Raw genomic sequence first — 17,557 nt, forward strand, 5'->3', positions numbered from 1 at the left:
GATGATATGCGCTGGAACAGACATAGTAACTGATAGGTCCTTTGGATCAATTTCATTTTTTTCTTTACAAATTCTGTTTTACTAATTATTTAAAAACAATAAGGTATTGAAATTAAGCGGTATTGAAATATGATCCCAGTTTTCATCTGCTAAATGTTTTTTTCAAAACAAATTGCTCTAATTTTTACAGGTGAATTTATCAGTTTTTCTTGAATTCTAATTCAGATTTAATAGAAAACAGTAATTTTAACTTAAATGAAAAATTTAATTAAAATTTCTAAATTATGAACATATATTGACCTCATAAGAAATAGATTTTTAATTAATCTTAATATATTTGAATACCTTGCCCTGTTTTTTTATTTCATTCTTTTCTGTGCCCCCATGAAAACACTCTGGCCCCCTTCTGCCCCCCTGGTACATTTGGTCTAGAACCGCCACTGGTTCTATTCTAACGCAGTTAAAAAGTTCCAAAATATAACAAATAAAACAGCCAATAACAGACCATAAACCTAAAAATTCAATAAAATCGTTGAATTTGAAAGGCTTAGTAAAGAGGAAAAGTTTGTGTAATCAGTTCCTCCCAATATTTGAACCTTTAAAAAAAAAATAACTTAATTTTTTTTGTCTATAAAATTCGACAAATAATGAACATTAATCATTTGCTCGAAATAATTGTATTTTCTTGGTGAAGTATCACCATCTGGTCACGGTCGCTGTGTTTTGTGCAGCATAGCTGCAGTGTTCCGTGGTGCCTGGTTTTCACTTCCAGGTGCAGCCTGCTGTGGTCCAGTCACATTTCAACACGAACTGCTTTCGTCCCCATAAATGCGCATGCGCACTGCCGCTAACCCCTCCGGTTTGCGTCCACTGCCACGTTAATAGCGGTAGACACAAAAACACCAGCTTCTCTCCCAATCCTAAAAACTCCCTAACCGGCACAAATTTATTTGTTAACTATCAACTGCAGTCCCTCTGTTGAGAAAGAAAACTCGACGGTAATTATGTTTAAGTTTTTCCTCTTATGTACACTGGCCGTTGCCAGTTGCAGGGCTGACATCGCAGAAGAAGAAGACGTCTTGGTGCTGAAGAAAAGTAACTTCGACGAGGCTCTCCAGGCTCACCCAAACATCTTGGTTGAGTTCTGTAAGTATCAAAGGCTGTTAGCTTATGCTAGCTGCCATTTTTTTCCTCTCTTCCTGTAAACATTAGCGCTGAACTTTGAGGTTTCAGTTGCTGCCGAGAGCCGCTAACACAGACGTGTCCCGATAAATCTGCTCAGACGAGCTAACTCTGCTTACCAAGCGCTGATTTATTTTTTCTAAAAAAAAAAGCTTTTAAAAAACAGCATTTCGGGGGAGATTTTCTGTCTGTAGAAGCGTTCTTATTCAGTTGGAAAAAATCGCTAGCTAAAAGCATTAAAAAATGGGTTTATTTAGTCGTTTAAATGAACTAGCTTTGAAAGGTGTTTTAAATCAACTCGTCTCCTGGGACATACTGGGACCCCTCTGTCTCACTTTATGCCTGTATGGAAACGGAGCCGAAAGTTTCGATTGGCTGCTGTGGTTTGAATTACTTTCAGTTAACTTTCACCTCCTTATAGACCAGACTGTCCCGGTTAATTAACTGGGATGCAGACCGTGCTGAGGTCAAGATTAATCTGAATGCTCTCAGTCAGTCCTGGCTGGCCCCACGGGCCCATCCCGCTCCACTTTTCTCAGGTTGTAGGGACCTGCGTGGATTGGGTGATGGCAGCGTGGACCAGTAATAGGTGACCGTGAGGCGAGGCTGTCCAATTAAAACGGAGTGGGAAGTTTGATGAAGGGCCCGCTGAGCTGGGCGGGGATCATGAATGGACTGTGCTGCTAGGTTGACGTGTACATTCTACTAAAGTTCGTTAACAGTAACGTGGACGAGGAAGTTTTACACAGTGACGAGATAATGCATGATGCACCACTTTATTAGACGTGGCCCTTCCGTTTGAGATGTGCGAGTAAACAACACCTTAATTTTAACTTATTCATGTGCCTTGATCTTTTTTTTTTTTGCAGCAATTTGCTGCTCATTGAATAGAACTAATGGGTATTAAGATATTCTGGGAGTAATAAATATTCTGTGGAGTAATAAATCGATATTATTTTGTTGCATGATGTTTATTTGTTCCTGTGGAAGACTTCAAACTTCATTTGTAGGATAGTCTAATGTATAATTCTCAAATTCTACAAATTTCCATTTATCAACAAAAAAAATTATTTCTTAATTTATACCAGGGGTCTTCAACGTTTCCCAGGCCGATGACCCCCAAACTGATGGAGAGATGGAGCAGGGACCCCCTAATTTAATATTTTGCCTGAAATTGTGTTATATCAAACTGGTCCTATAGTTACTCTATTACAGATGGAGTCATGTACCAAAAGTAATTTCTCCCTGGGATTGCTAAAGTATGTCTGATTCTGGTTCCTCGTTGATGAAACGGGTGTTGTGAATGAAACTGTGCCCAGCTTGAAAGAGTTCCTGTGTGTCGTTGAATGTCTGTATCGCTGAATGTTTGCATTGATGACTGAAAGACATCCTATGCCTCCATTTATCTGTTTACTACAGCGTGATGAATTAATGTTAATGTGTGTTTAAAGACATTTCTATAAGTGGAAAAAATTGCAGGGGGGAATATAAAATAAAAGTTTAATCAGCCAAAACTTTCGTGACCTCCATGCAGTACCTGCGTGGACCCCCTAGAGGTCACGGACCCCCTGTTGAAGACCTCCGTTTTAGACTATAAATATGTAAAAGATTTCTGCTTTATTAAAAGCATATAGATCTGGAAACTAAAATGCAACACTTGAATTTTTTTACAAACTTTTGAAATATTGTCAACTTTTGTTTGCATTATTTCATATTATTCTGAGCTTTCAAACCAGACTTTGAAAAAATTGCTGTCGAATTTTATGAATGCCGAATACATATCTGCTTTTTTTGTGCTAAATCTCACCAAGAAATGTGTTCTATCACTTGGAAAACACAAAGAATGAACAGGTTTCATTTAGTCAATTGATTATTTATATGAAATTTGCGAGTTAAGAATTGATGGAAATGGTATTTATGTGAAACAGTAAAGTGCATGTTCTTCTGGGAAGTTTGTAAATATTGCGTTAAGATGTACTAAAATGCCAGAAATGCTTTTTGGGGGGGGGGGGGGATCCATTATATCATTTACAGGTTCAAGTCTGCTTTGATTTAGTCATTCTAAATCTTTTGATCTATTAATTTCTTGGATTCTGTTGCCAATCAGTATTTTTTTCACAAATTTGAATACACAATACGCTCCATGATTTAACTAATTTTGTAGCTTTTTTCACATCCCTCAAAGGAAACAAAAAAAAAAGTCTTTGCTAGCTCTAAGATCCTCTACCTTTATTTATAGTAGTCTTTTAGAAATTCACCAGCTTCCTCTCGAACCTTTTTTAAAATGAATGCTCTCCACAGATGCACCATGGTGCGGCCACTGCAAGGCCCTGGCTCCAGAATACGCCAAGGCTGCCGGCATGCTGAAAGCAGAGGGCTCAGAGATCCGCCTGGGCAAAGTAGACGCCACTGAGGAGAGCGAGCTGGCTCAGGAGTACGGCGTACGGGGGTACCCCACCATCAAGTTCTTTAAGGGTGGAGAGAAGGGATCTCCAAAGGAGTACTCTGGTAAATGCTTATTTGCATATTTTTATAATTTAAAATCTGCCTTTTAACTGCTTGCAGTTTTTAGCAGTATAATTTTCTTTACCACTCATATTTTCACTTTGAGTAAATGGCTTAATTTCTAACTGTTCTCAAATAAAATCAATAAAATAAGCCTTCAATTAAAAAAAAAGTTGGACAACCAATCAGCTTTCATCAGACTTAAAGTGGGCTGGGCTTCTGTAGCACGTTTTTCCCATGCTGAAACTGAGCCGGGCAGTATGATGTGCATTTCTTCACGTCGCCTCCTCTGCTGTCTTGAGTCTTGCTCCTTTAGGAAAGGGAGGGGAAGCTTGGAAGGAGTCTTGTGGAAATGACTCCTTCGATTAAATCCAGTTTCTTGACTCAACCTCCTCCCACACTAAAGGACAGCAGGATGTACCACTCTATCTGAAAGTGTTTGATCTGTGAAATTGCTGCTAGCTTGCATCAGCTGTTTTACTTGTCATATCTCTAAGTTGAGCTTAATAACAGGAACCCCATTTGTAAAGAAGCAAGTTTTATAAAAAAAATTTTTTACTTTGAGCAAAATGGAACCAGTTAGACTGAAGGAGAATGTCTACCTTTGTCATTGGCTCTTTTTATTTTTTCATTAATTTAATATTCAGGTAATTCTATTTTTTCTTTCAGTTTGTACTGAAATGCAGAAGTGCCTATAATCATTTTCACTGTCGAAACCACAGAGGCGTTAACAAATGGCAGGGTGTGTTTATCTCCAGTGTAACAACATTAGAGACTGCTGCGTTTAGGTTCTACATGTTCAGATTCACTACAGCTTATTCTGAGTGGGTTTACTATACACCTTTGATGTATGTATTTATTTTTGCAGCTGGCAGGCAAGCAGAAGACATCGTTAACTGGCTGAAGAAACGTACAGGACCTGCGGTCTCCACCCTGACTGAGGTCACTGCAGCAGAGTCTCTGATTGCTGACAATGAGGTGGCAGTCATTGGATTCTTTAAGGTGGGAAAGGATTTTTGGCAAACCTTTCTGTTCTACAGAGGGCTAAAATACATTTAAAATGTCCTTAAGCCTTTTCTGAGGCCTTTACTGAATGTTTGTTGTTTTTTGTGTAAAGGATGCACAGTCTGCTGATGCCAAAGTCTTGGAAAAAGCTGCTGAAGCCATTGATGATATTCCCTTCGCTATGACCAGCAGTGATGACATCTACTCAAAGTTCGAGGTTTCCAAAGATGGAATCATCCTATTCAAAAAGGTAACTTTCTGTTTAGGTTTATAGAATCAGTCATCTTCAAATCTTTCCATTTAAATATACTTGCAAAAGTTACAGGAATATCTATCTCAAAAGATGCAGCCTCTAAAGAGATCCAGTTAGTCAGTCTATAAAACAGTTTCTTATGTAACTGAAGCATGTATAATACGCTCTGATGGTTGCTGAAGGCACCCTGCTGGATTTTGGTCTACACCCTCAGTAATTTGATGCCTCAGATGCTGAAGCATCAAATATCGGTCTGTAACTGATCTTGGTTTGTCTGAGGTTGTTCCTCTTTTTGGATGTTGGCTTGTTCTGCTCAACCTGACTAATAAATAACCCCCGCCCCCAATTGTAACCCTAAATTATACCTTCCATAAAAGAAAATACAGTTATCTCAGGGAATGTTAATGAATGTGGATTTGCTGATAAGATCACTTGTCACTTGTGATTTGTCAAATGCGGTCAAAGTACAAAGCCTCCCTTACTTCAATGAGGTCCTTAAATATGTGGTTATTTCAGAAGCTGCATAAAACCATGAGGCAAATGTCTCTGGGTCAGAATCCCAGCACAGCTGCATCAATGGCTATAGCTTCTATGCTTCGTCCATGTCTCCTCGCTACCATATGCTCCACCTGCTCTACCTGTAAGAGCATGCATTGTAATTGGCATGCATTCTGTTATGTCATTCTGACATATTTGATACCCTCTGCCCACCCATGTGGTGTTTGGGGGGAAAGAGCTAAAGCTGATGAATAGACAGTTGTCAGACCATTGTTGATTTTACCTGTATTCCCTTTCATTTATTTCTACATGTGGATTGAAATGCATACGACTTGCACATCAAATTTAGCTTTGGGATTTTTAAAATCTAAAATGCAGGAGGTACTGAATAGGATGAAAGGTCATAACCTGCGAGATGACCTCTGTTTTTATTTCAATGCCCATGTTAGAAGCTGCATCAATGTTTTCAACACCTGCTGCTGTTGTACAGCTTAAGATTCATGCTGGTAGATTTATTCTTTCAAAGACTGTAGTTGGATGAACCCTTCTAGTGCAGGGGTTCAGCTCCATAAACAGCAGGTGAATTTTAACTTGTTTATTGCCGCTGGGATTAGGTTTTGGGTTTCAGTGCTTGGAAGGTTACCCCTTTCTGCTATTGTGTGCCAGCAAGAGCTGCTTGGCAGAGGTTTACAGCTGCTATTCTGGATGCCCAGTTAAAAGCCTGTTTGGTCTACAGAGACTTGGAGGATTTTAAAGTGGTGTGTCTGGTAAATCTGTGTGGTGTTCACAGGCAGATTAGCTGGGACACCAGTCGGGGAATATTTCTGTCTAAGAGTTTCCATGTTTTCTTGACAGTTCGATGAAGGTCGCAATACCTTTGATGGAGAGCTGACAAAGGAGAAGCTGTTGGCTTTTGTTAGGGCCAACCAGCTGCCACTGGTCATTGAGTTCACTGAGCAGGTAAAATTCTATTCAAATAATTTTTTTCCCTCACTGTGGAGTACATAAAATATACTTGAATATTTTTTCTGTTATTGCAGACCGCCCCTAAAATCTTTGGAGGAGACATCAAGTCCCACATCCTGATGTTCCTGCCTAAAGCTTCTTCTGGCTTCCAGGAGAAAATGGATCACTTTAAGAAAGCTGCTGAGGGATTTAAGGGTCAGGTAGGTAAACCTGGAAGACAACCAGACGAAGTCACTAAAAATTAATGGAACCTTAAGCCTTAAACTGTTTTGGCGGTTTTGTGCAAGGTAACCCACTTTCTTTTCACATAGGAATTTGGGGATTAATCTCTTTTTAAAAGATAGAATAATGATCTGAAATTCCTTCTTTCTCCTTTTTTACTTTGCAAACCTGCAAAATTTGGCGACTTGATGCAATACATATCTGTATGATTTCATTAAGGTAATTTTTGCAAAGTGCCTCAGTTACGTGTAGTAAATGGTTTCTTGATAAATGATCTGAAATGGGATTAAACTGTTACTCAGGATGGCGAAGGCTTTACTTTCAGAGAAATGGGTGATGTAGGATGTCTACTAAAACAGAGGTTGGTGAGGGTTACTACCCACCAGTTATTTAGCTTCAGATCCCTTTACATTTTATTTTTGACAATTATGTTTTGTAACAAATTCCCTACATTTCATTTGTCCATATAAATTTAAAAACCTGAGTTTTAAATCCAGAAATAAAATATCCCATTTATTCAACCTTGCTTGCAGAATCCAGATGGATATTTTTTTTTTTTTGCGTTTATGTAATTACTTTTCATTATTTCTTTTACTTGAACCTCAAGATGTTTGAGATTTTAATATATTAGACGATTAAATCATCCTCTCTTTGTCCAGATCCTGTTCATCTTCATCGACAGTGAAATTGATGACAACCAGCGCATCCTGGAGTTCTTCGGCCTGAAGAAAGAGGACTGCCCCGCCATCCGCCTCATCACGCTGGAGGACGAGATGACCAAGTACAAGCCAGAGAGCAGCGAGATCACAGCAGAGAGCATCACACAGTTCTGCACACAGTTCACTGAGGGCAAACTAAAGGTAAAAGCTATATCGGTTCTAAATATTAAGCAATCTGAAACGTTTTTATCCAAATTTAATACATAATTTTCTCTAGAGATTTTTTTTTTCTTTGTAATTTGTATTTACTCGAGTGTTTTCTCTGTTATCCATCTTGTAGGCCCACCTCATGAGCCAGGACATTCCTGAAGACTGGGACAAGACCCCCGTCAAGGTTTTGGTGGGCAAAAATTTCGAGGAGGTTGCGTTTAACCCTTCAAAGAACGTCTTTGTTGAATTCTGTAAGAAACAACTTTTACTCATTAGTGTTTTTTTTTTTTTTTTTACCTGCTTAAATGTGGTATGGTATGGACTGCTAGTCATTCATCTTCAGTCTGCTTAAATCTTTCATAGGCCTTATGTTTAAAATTTGATTTCATGCCATGTCATCTCCACTTCCTGCAAATTAATTGGCCACCAGGCACTAATGCTGCACAGATCAGGATAAATATAGCGGCAGGTTTTAGTCATCAAGGTTCAAATGAGCATTATTTGGAATCACTTTCCACGTCTGGCTGTTGAAACACAGTTGTGGGCCAGTAAGGCAAAGGCTCTTGTTTCCCAACTAGTGGAGGACAGGTGTGACATTTGGCTGCACATTTAAAGTCTTGATTTTTGCATAGTAAATCCAGATTTAAATTCTAAGTGTAAACATTTTTCCTTTGATGGGTTTGCTCTGCTTCAATGATTACTGCAGTTGTATTAATATACTGCTGACAAATCATGCTTTTGCCTTCCAGATGCTCCTTGGTGTGGGCACTGCAAACAGCTGGCCCCCATCTGGGAACAGCTGGGAGAGAAGTACAAGGACAGCCCTGACACCATCGTGGCCAAGATGGACTCCACAGCAAACGAGATAGAAGCCGTAAAAGTCCACAGCTTCCCAACACTAAAGTTCTTCCCTGCAGGAGATGATCGCCAGGTAACTGCTTTATAGCTGGCATGAATTCTGCTTTTACAGCCCAAATAACTTTATTTTTTTATATCTAATGCAATGTTTTGATGTTTTAGATTTTCACCTACACATTAATAGATAAGTTATTATTAAAGTTGGATCTTATGTCTTTTAATACTTCATAACAGAATGAAAGAAACAGTACAACCTATATTCACCGGGCAGTAAAGAAGCCCCAACTAGATTTACAGCTCCATAAACTGCAGGACATGGACCGGTGTGCTAGTAAAACCAATCAGAACCTGTACATCCTCAAGCATGTCAGGTTCTACTTAGCCTGTTGATTAGTATTTGTATCTTATGTGAAAAAAACTGAAATCTGCTAACTAGCCTCAGCAGGTCAAGTAGACCAACCTGATTGAAGAACTTGATTTTAGTTTAATAAAAGCCTAATCTTGGGCTCTAAACCAAAGAAGTATGTTTATACTGTTGAATGTTTGGTTACTAGCAGTTGAAGCTGTAAGCTACAATGATCTGGATGGGTGGGCATCCACCAGTCCCTGTAGCGTAGTTCACATGCTAAACGCTTCTGCCACATGCTGAAATTTGAGTCTACACCAGCAGTTGGGTTCTCGGTGTGTTGTCCAGAGTGCATGTTCCCCACTTCATTATTGCAAATTTGATAAACAAATTGCCTCATGCTCAACATACAGGTGCTGGTCATAAAATTAGAATATCATGAAAAAGTAGATTGATTTCAGTAATTCCATTTAAAAAGTGAAACTTGTATATTATATTCATACATTACATACAAACTCATATATTTCAGATGTTTATTTTGTTTAATTTTGATGATTACAAATGACAACAAATGAAAATCTCAAATTCATCATATCAGAAAATTAGAATATTACTGAAGACCAATAAAAACAAAGGATTTATAGAAATGTTGGCCAACTGAAAAGTATGAACATGAAAAGTATGAGCATGTACAGCACTCAGTATTTAGTTGGGCCTCCTTTGGCCTGTGTTACTGCAGCAATGCGGCGTGGCATGGAGTCGATCAGTCTGTGGCACTGCTCAGGTGTTATGATAGCCCAGGTTGCTCTAATAGTGGCTTTTAGCTCTTCTGAATTGTTGGGTCTGGTGTATTGCATCTTCTTCTTCACAATACCCCATAGATTTTCTATGGGGTTAAGGTCAGGAGAGTTTGCTGGCCAATTAAGAACAGGGATACCATGGTCCTTCAACCAGGTACTGGTAGCTTTGGCACTGTGTGCAGGTGCCAAGTCCTGTTGGAAAATGAAATCTGCATCTCCAAAAAGTTGGTCAGCTGCAGGAAGCATGAAGTGCTCTAAAACTTCCTGGTATGTGGCTGCGTTGACCCTGGACCTCAGAAAACACAATGGACCAACACCAGCAGATGACATGGCACCCCAAACCATCACTGACTGTGGAAACTTTACACTGGACTTCAAGCAACGTGGATGAAGTGCCTCTCTTCTTTTCCTCCAGACTCTGGGACCTTGATTTCCAAAGGAAATGCAAAATTTACTTTCATCAGAGAACATGACTTTGGACCACTCACCAGCAGTCCAGTCCTGTTTCTCTTTAGACGCTTCTGACGCTGTCTGTGGTTCAAGAGTGGCTTGACACAAGGAATGCGACAGCAGAAACCCATGTCTTTCATACGTCTGTGTGTGGTGGTTCTTGAAGCACTCACTCCAGCTGCAGTCCACTCTTTGTGAATCTCCCCCACATTTTTGAATGGGTTTTGTTTCACAATCCTCTCCAGGGTGCGGTTATCTCTCTTGCTTGTACACTTTTTTCGTCCACATCTTTTCCTTCCCTTCGCCTCTCTATTAATGTGCTTGGACACTGAGCTCTGTGAACAGCCAGCCTCTTTAGCGATGACCTTTTGTGTCTTGCCCTCCTTGTGCAAGGTGTCGATGGTCGTCTTTTGGACAACTGTCAAGTCAGCAGTCTTCCCCATGATTGTGTAGCCTATAGAACTAGACTGATAGACCATTTAAAGGCTTTTGCAGGTGGTTTGAGTTAATTAGCTGATTAGAGTGTGGCACCAGGGGCCATCAATTTTGAACCTTTTCACAATATTCTAATTTTCTGATATGATGAATTTGAGATTTTCATTTGTTGTCATTTGTAATCATCAAAATTAAACAAAATAAACATCTGAAATATATGAGTTTGTATGTAATGTATGAATATAATATACAAGTTTCACTTTTTAAATGGAATTACTGAAATCAATCTACTTTTTCATGATATTCTAATTTTATGACCAGCACCTGTAACTGCAGTTGTTGCACTACAGTGGACGAGGAGCAACATGGAATGAAACCAGCAGCTGGTTCTGCTAGGATCAAACCTGAAAATAAATGCTTGCATTGAAGCCTGTGATTTCTAGTTTGCATTGAACTCTGGATTCTAATTTATTTGATGTGGTTTTGTTGCTCCTGATTAACAGGTGATTGACTATAATGGAGAGAGAACGCTGGAGGGCTTCACAAAGTTCTTGGAGAGTGGCGGTAAAGATGGAGGCGCCCCTGCAGGAGACGATGACGAAGGCCTGGATACAGATGTGAGTTAATTCACCTGACCAACGCCCATTATGAGCATCAGGTTAAGTTGCGGGCTAAGGTGGACAGTTCAGCATTTTGCTGGAATTGTTACATTAATATAAAACATTTTTATTTTGAAGAATATCCAGAGCTAAACAAATAGTTATTGTTGGCCTACAAACATTCTGTGTATTTGTGTTGGAGAGGGGAGGACTTTGGAAAGATGCTGTACATAATGTAACGTGGGCATTTGCCAAGGTCATATAACATGTCTTTTTTTATGGCACATTTTAGATTGTCTGTCTGTATAAGCCTTTTTATTTTTACATATCTGCTGAATGAGGAGCCAGAATTTCAACCAGAATGGAAACTTTAGTAGGAATTTACAGTTGGAGGAAAAATAAAACTTGGTGTCTTTGGAAGTTGGTAACTTTTTTTAAAAATTACTTGGTGATGGATGCAGACTGATTCTTTCTACTCTAAAGCATCCTGTGTGCCCTAGTGTGTTTTTTATGTACTGGGGGGGGTAGGGGATTACTCCTAATGTATTAACACCTGCCATCCACACAGAAATCTAATTGCAGCCTGGTCAACCGCAGGCCACTTATGCCTCCTCTCAGCTGTGGCAGCTGTTTCTGGGTTTGCTGTGGAGACCGGATCCTCCAGATAAAAGCTGCACGTGCCCCGTTCAGCTGAAACTTTGAACTGAACGTTTTTGCAGAGGAGCGGAAATATCTCTTCCATTATTTCCAAAAAATGCTTACTCATTTTACTAAAGGCAGCACCATTTAAAGGGTGCCTTTATTATAACATAAATGTGCTATAGTGCAGGAATAAAGAGGATATTTGTCAGAATTTGCTACCATTTTCCAAGCTCTTATTCCAAATGTGTTGGAAAAGCTTCAGATCTTTTTTTGGATGACCTCACTGAAAATATTCAGAATTCACAATTAAGTGAAATAAAATGTTCTGCTATATATGCTTGTATTTCATTTACCTTCTCTGGGCCCTCTTTGTGCTAACTTGGTTAATTACGATGTTAAAATGGACATGTGGTGTTTACATGAATAAAATTATTTTGATTACTGTTTATATTCAGGACTTGGAAGATGTGGACGATTCCGATGTCGAGGATGGAGGCGACGACGACGGACACGACGAGTTGTAAGAGCTGCAGGAGGAGAGGGCGAGAGGAGACCTACCCCAACCCCTCCAGTCACCACCATCACCACCTTTGCTTCCTTGTGGACCCTTCCTGTCCTGTGAACATTAACAGTCCACCCTGAACTGCCTTTCAGTAAAGCCAGCCTGTGAACCAACCAGTCGGTCCATCTGGGGCTGGTTGGGCAGTTTTAATTTTTTTTTTTTTTTGGTTTAAGGTTTTAATTTCACACATTCTGCCCAGACTGGTCTTGTCCTTCCAGTAGATCCCTGAAACAGCGCACCACCTCTCTGGGAGACCCCACTGGCTTGTTCACAAGGCTCCTCATCATATTTGGACTGAATTATTTAAAAAAATGGCGTTGATTGTCAGGTTTTGAAAAGCTAATTTTCCTAACAAGTTTGACTCCCATCTGTAAAACAAATCTTGGTGTTCAGTGTTTGTTTGAGCTGAATGAAATGATCTGCATTTCGAAGGCGAGGGGGCTGCAATTGTTCTCTGTTGAATTAAGAAATCAAGAGGACCAGTGGGTTTTATACAGACTGTCTCAGGGGACAAGGGGCCATCATTTATTTTATGTTTTTTTTTTTTTTTTTTTTTTTTTTTAAGTAAACTTTAAACATCCGTGTAGCACACAGAGGACCCCTCCCCCCCACATCTGTAGCCGAGACCAATTATTTTGTATCTTACAAAGGGGGGTGGGGTATAATTTCATTTCCCAGTTTCTTTCTGTTCTTTCTCCTTATGTCAGCATATCTACTATTTTTGTCTAAAAGCAGTTGTTAACTTTAAAATCATTTTTTATTTAATTGCTTTCAAGTTGGGGTGTTTTTTAATTTAGGTCTTCATTTTTTTTTATTGTACCACGGTGCCCAGCTGTTGCCGTTTGGCCCTGTTGGGGCAAAGTTGGCCCCTGCTCACCCTCTCAAACCTGCAGAGGCAGACGGAGCTGGTTCTGGTGGGTCGCGCTGCATTAATGCCTATTCGGGAGATTCACTGTGGTTACTGAAGCAGACAGATTGGTGTGGTTTAGTCGGAGTGTCGGCTTATATCTGAAATGAGGGAGGAAACCAGTCTAAAGCCCCACCCCCCTCACCCACGCTGCATCTCTTTGCTCTATTCGGCACCCTTAGCTGCCTATTGCTGTGTGAACGAGTGAATGTTTGCTTGTCTGAATGTTGGCGTGCGTGTTTGGGCTCAGAGGGGTCGACTAGAGCAAGGGATGGGTGCGTCAGTCCATCAGTGGTGGGAGGGAGAATGACAAAGCATTCCATCATATTCAAATTAATGTGGAAAATGTGAAATGGTGGCCAATAAAAAAAAAAATAACATGTGAAATGTTGTTTTATTTCAAGAAAAAAACAATGCATCAAATCTATGTACAGATTAAATCTGACATTCAGCCTACAGCTAATCTAGTTTATCTACTGAACTAAATCTATAGTGTTCTATTGCTATGTAGCTACAAGGATATTAAAATTACACAACTAGTTTGAGGTAAATTTCTGAGGTTTAGGTTAAAATGAAGGATTAATTTTATGGCAAATAATGAAAGGTGTAAAGCATTAAAGTGAAAAATTTAGGGGTGTTATCTGAAGGCACTCTGATCTGCAGTTGTCCAGGAGACATCGTCACTTCAAAATTAGTGGAAGTTAAAAGTAATTTCTTGAGAAACTGTTTAGAGTGCTTTATGCAAATATGTAAAGCACTGTAAGAGAGAAAATGGCAGAAAACCATGGATAACTGCCACCTTTAAAGGAATGAATCAAACCTTTTTTGTTTCAAGGTGTAGAGTGTAGTGGAAATCGGTTCATGGGAAATTTATTTCTGATTGTGTTTAAAAGGTTTAACTCATTGATTAGCAGCATATTTCAAGCATTTTTTAGATTTGTAGTTAATTTTCTGTAAAGATTAGAACATTGAATGAGACCAATGCAAAAATGTAATGTATAAAATCTGAAGACCTGGGCACATGCAACGTCCTACTGGAAAATGAAAGCAGCAAAATGTCTTTGCAGATTGATAAAGTCCAAAATCGGGACCAAACCCAGCAGAGGAAACAGCTTTCTTAATTATCACTGACATAAAGTTAACTTGGTTTCTCTCTCTCCAGATTCCTGGAGCTCTAAAATACAAAATTCACTTATCTTTTAGGTTAAATTAAGTTTAGATTAGATTACTCTAAAGAATTTAAGAGTAATCTAATCTCTCGAAAGCAGTTTTGAACAGTCAGCTGTAGTCCTTTAATCTCTCCCAAACCCAGCTTTCTTGTGCACTTATTTCATCACCCTTTTTCCTTCCACTTTCCATAAATAAGAACAGCCACCCTCCTTTCACTTTTAAAGGAGATGTGGTTTTATGAACCTATTCGTTTAAGTAAAGACAATTTACTTAAACATTATGCACATGTGTAAAACAATTTCACTTTATATAGACTAAGACCTTATTCTTCCTGCTATCCGTTCAGCTCCTGAAATATTTACTCCTGTTTCATATTTAAACTGAACCCTGACAAACAGTATAACACAAAACAGTTTGGAAAAAAGCTCATCCGCCAGCCTGTCACACCCCATGAGAGGAATCGCTTCTTTTTCCCTGCAGTTTATCATCAACAGCTCCTTCAGAGGGATTTCACCTCTCTGCCCTGCCTTAAACCCCCTGGATCCTGCCTGGTGTTTACTAGAAAACTCCAGCACCCCGCCTTGCACTCAGCTGCTGGGATGTCACTGATATATTTAAGTGGACAACGACGAGAGATGTGATATTGATAGATATCCAGGAGGTTCCTGGCTGTCGTGTGTTGATGTAAGTGGTCTGAAGAGGCTTGTGACCAGATAGTGGGAGGGACCTGACTTGGGAGACCACTCATCTACCAAATCTTCTAGCTGATCTTAAAATAGAGCAGAGGAGAGTATAAAAGGCTGTGGCAGGGAAGCTGGACCCTCAGAAGAGAAGCTGATCCAAGCGAGAGAACCTCTTTCATCCAGTTGTACAAGGATTCTTCTGCAACCAGATTCCGGGATGAAGTACTACGAATGCCCCGTGTCCCAGAGCCTGGGAATCAAAGCTTACACCCAGAGCTGTGGCCTTCCAGTCATCTGCAAGAGTGCAGCCTCCCTGAAGCCAGCACGGAGCGTCCACTTCCCCAACGACATCGTTTTCCAGGACTATGTCAGGCATGGAGAGCTAGAAAGGATTGGACGTTTCATCAGGGCCAGCAGGGTCAAACTGGACACAATTTACCATTCAGGTGAAGGAATACCCCATGGGGCCCTATTAGTGCCACATGTTTGCTGTGTAGAAATCCTACTTTTTAAGCATTATTTGAAATAACAATTTCTTTCTTAAAAGGAATGGCAGCCATCCACGAGGCTGTGCTGACTGGGAATCTGGAGTGCGTGAAGCTGCTGGTGCACTACGGAGCAGATATCCACCAGAGAGATGAGGAGGGGTGGACCCCGCTGCACATGGCGTGCAGTGATGGCTTCCCACACATAGCGAGGTGAGCACCCATACTGGATCGTTATGGTGTGTCAGTGAGGGAAGGGATTGTTACTGCAGCATGAGATCAATGCCTTCTCAAACAGCAGGTTTTGCAAGAAATAAAGTCTTTCAGATCAGGGATAAACAATACTGGCTAATGTATGTAAACACAATATTTATTGGTGTTAAACATAGCTATATAATCTCTATTTCCCTCACGCTGAGCTTGTCAGCATGTTGGGTGTGTTGCTTTGGGCTTTGGAGTCCCTTTCCATCATAATTAGAATATTTTAGGCTCTGTATAAGCAAGGACAGAATATGTTTTTCCACTATGTCAGGCTCCTTCCCTGACCTGGAGAATGTCTCATTCCCCCTTAGATACCTGCTTTCACTGGGTGCCGACCCAGAGCTGGAGAACGACTGCGGTGAGAAGCCAGCTGACCTTATTGACCCAGAGAACAAGGAGCTACTGAGGCTTTTCGGTCTGGAGGTTAACGACTGAGAACTCCAGAGTTACCTGAGTTTCACATTCTGAAAACTGCTTCAAGTAGATCTGAATGCTCTTCAAGCTGTGAGCAGGGGAGGCCGGCTCAGCCCAGGATCCTGGTTTTTGAGAGCTGCAACGGCTCTGAATGGTGACAGAGGCTGGGTGGTGGGCCGGCAGAGCCAACAGACTGCCATCTGAGTGTTTTACTCCTGCAGCACTGAACTGCTGAAACAACTCAGCGCCTTAGGTCTTTTTATAACTTTGCTTCTATATGTGAACTTTGAGAAACAAAGTTGTTGCACTTTATGTTCATAAAAAGCACACTTAGATTAAGCTTTATAGCCTTGTATTAGCAGGATTTTATAATCTTTTGATGATTTTAAATGAAATGTACTGTAAATATACCTGTCCTTTTTCTACTTGGTTGAATAAATTTGATATATCCGTTATGTTTTTTGCTTTATTTTGATGTGAACATTAAGATTAGCCTGTTTAATCTAGAGTTCTGACTAAAGCTTAACGGATTAAATAAAATAATCTGTGGAGAAAATAATACATTTTGTGAAAAGAAATCAGAGTAAATCTTTAAAGCAACTCATCTGCATCATGGATATGTAGATGTGTTAAAACGCTTTGCAGCCTCTTAACATTAAGCTCAAAATTGAGTTCAGGTGGATCATGTTTCCACTGATGATCCATTCAATTATTTTACAGTTTAATTTGAGCCACCATGTGGTAAATTCATTGCTTGGACAGGATTGTGAATGCCACACACCTGTCATTATGTGATCCTACATGCCTGAGCACAAGCCAAGCATTAAGTTAATGAATTTACTTGATCCTCAAGTTTTGGAAGGTAGATAATGATTTCTGCTGCTTCAGGTCTCCACTTTACGCTTCCGTCATCTGAAAAAGAAATGGTTTGGAAACAGGACTCCTAGAGCTTTTTAGAGGAGGGCTGCAGCCTCAAAACCACACAAAAAATTATAAATATTGAATATAGTATAATAAATATTTCTTAACGAAAATTTGAATTTTAACAAAACAACCAGAAATAGGATTGTACATCTACTGTCCTTGTAAATAGCTTTGGAGTAACATTTTTTTTCTTTGTGTTACTTTATTCACGGTAAATAATATCTTATACAAAAAAAAAACAACAAAAAAAAACACCATGCTTTCTTTTAATGAAATTCTTTCCCTTGTCATAAAACCTAAAACTACTGGTTGTTTCAAAAAGCAACAGATTTCCTACAGCGGAACGTAGCAAAAATATAAATAGAATATAAATATTATAGTTATGTTTTATGAAAATACTATTTAATGAGGCTCTAAACAGCTTCTTTTTAGCTGGACTCAGGGCAAAAATGATTGATTGGTAAATGATGATTTTAAAGGTTGCAGACTGTGTTTAATTTCGGTGGCTGCATCCTCTCAAA

At 39.6% G+C, this 17,557-nt stretch overlaps 2 protein-coding genes across 2 annotated transcripts; both read left to right on the top strand.

Moving 5' to 3' along the window:
* Positions 1–838: 838 nt before the first annotated feature.
* Positions 839–13,486, top strand: p4hb (prolyl 4-hydroxylase, beta polypeptide). The gene is made up of 11 exons (XM_038278956.1): positions 839–1,146; positions 3,484–3,690; positions 4,556–4,689; positions 4,805–4,942; positions 6,299–6,403; positions 6,484–6,609; positions 7,291–7,491; positions 7,631–7,751; positions 8,250–8,431; positions 10,893–11,006; positions 12,086–13,486. The coding sequence occupies exons 1-11, from the start codon at positions 1,005–1,007 to the stop codon at positions 12,152–12,154; spliced, it is 1,539 nt and encodes a 512-aa protein (XP_038134884.1). The 5' UTR covers positions 839–1,004; the 3' UTR covers positions 12,155–13,486.
* A 1,539-nt stretch (positions 13,487–15,025) lies between these two features.
* Positions 15,026–16,567, top strand: ppp1r27b (protein phosphatase 1, regulatory subunit 27b). Its single transcript, XM_038279005.1, has 3 exons — positions 15,026–15,398; positions 15,500–15,650; positions 16,010–16,567. Exons 1-3 carry the CDS (start codon positions 15,170–15,172, stop codon positions 16,131–16,133), a joined length of 504 nt encoding a protein of 167 aa, XP_038134933.1. The 5' UTR covers positions 15,026–15,169; the 3' UTR covers positions 16,134–16,567.
* The last annotated feature ends 990 nt before the right edge of the window (positions 16,568–17,557 follow it).

Source organism: Cyprinodon tularosa, unplaced genomic scaffold (assembly GCF_016077235.1).
Source record: "Cyprinodon tularosa strain WSP-4 unplaced genomic scaffold, ASM1607723v1 ctg146, whole genome shotgun sequence".
Taxonomy (NCBI): domain Eukaryota; kingdom Metazoa; phylum Chordata; class Actinopteri; order Cyprinodontiformes; family Cyprinodontidae; genus Cyprinodon; species Cyprinodon tularosa.

Excerpts from the sequence above, each read along its gene's own strand:
- p4hb (XM_038278956.1), top strand. The coding sequence starts at position 1,005 with ATGTTTAAGTTTTTCCTCTTATGTACACTGGCCGTTGCCAGTTGCAGG. Across the intron at positions 1,147-3,483 it reads AAACATCTTGGTTGAGTTCT|ATGCACCATGGTGCGGCCAC; the intron begins GTAAGTATCAAA and ends TGCTCTCCACAG. Across the intron at positions 7,752-8,249 it reads GAACGTCTTTGTTGAATTCT|ATGCTCCTTGGTGTGGGCAC; the intron begins GTAAGAAACAAC and ends TTTGCCTTCCAG.
- ppp1r27b (XM_038279005.1), top strand. The coding sequence starts at position 15,170 with ATGAAGTACTACGAATGCCCCGTGTCCCAGAGCCTGGGAATCAAAGCT. Across the intron at positions 15,399-15,499 it reads GGACACAATTTACCATTCAG|GAATGGCAGCCATCCACGAG; the intron begins GTGAAGGAATAC and ends CTTTCTTAAAAG. Across the intron at positions 15,651-16,009 it reads GGCTTCCCACACATAGCGAG|ATACCTGCTTTCACTGGGTG; the intron begins GTGAGCACCCAT and ends ATTCCCCCTTAG.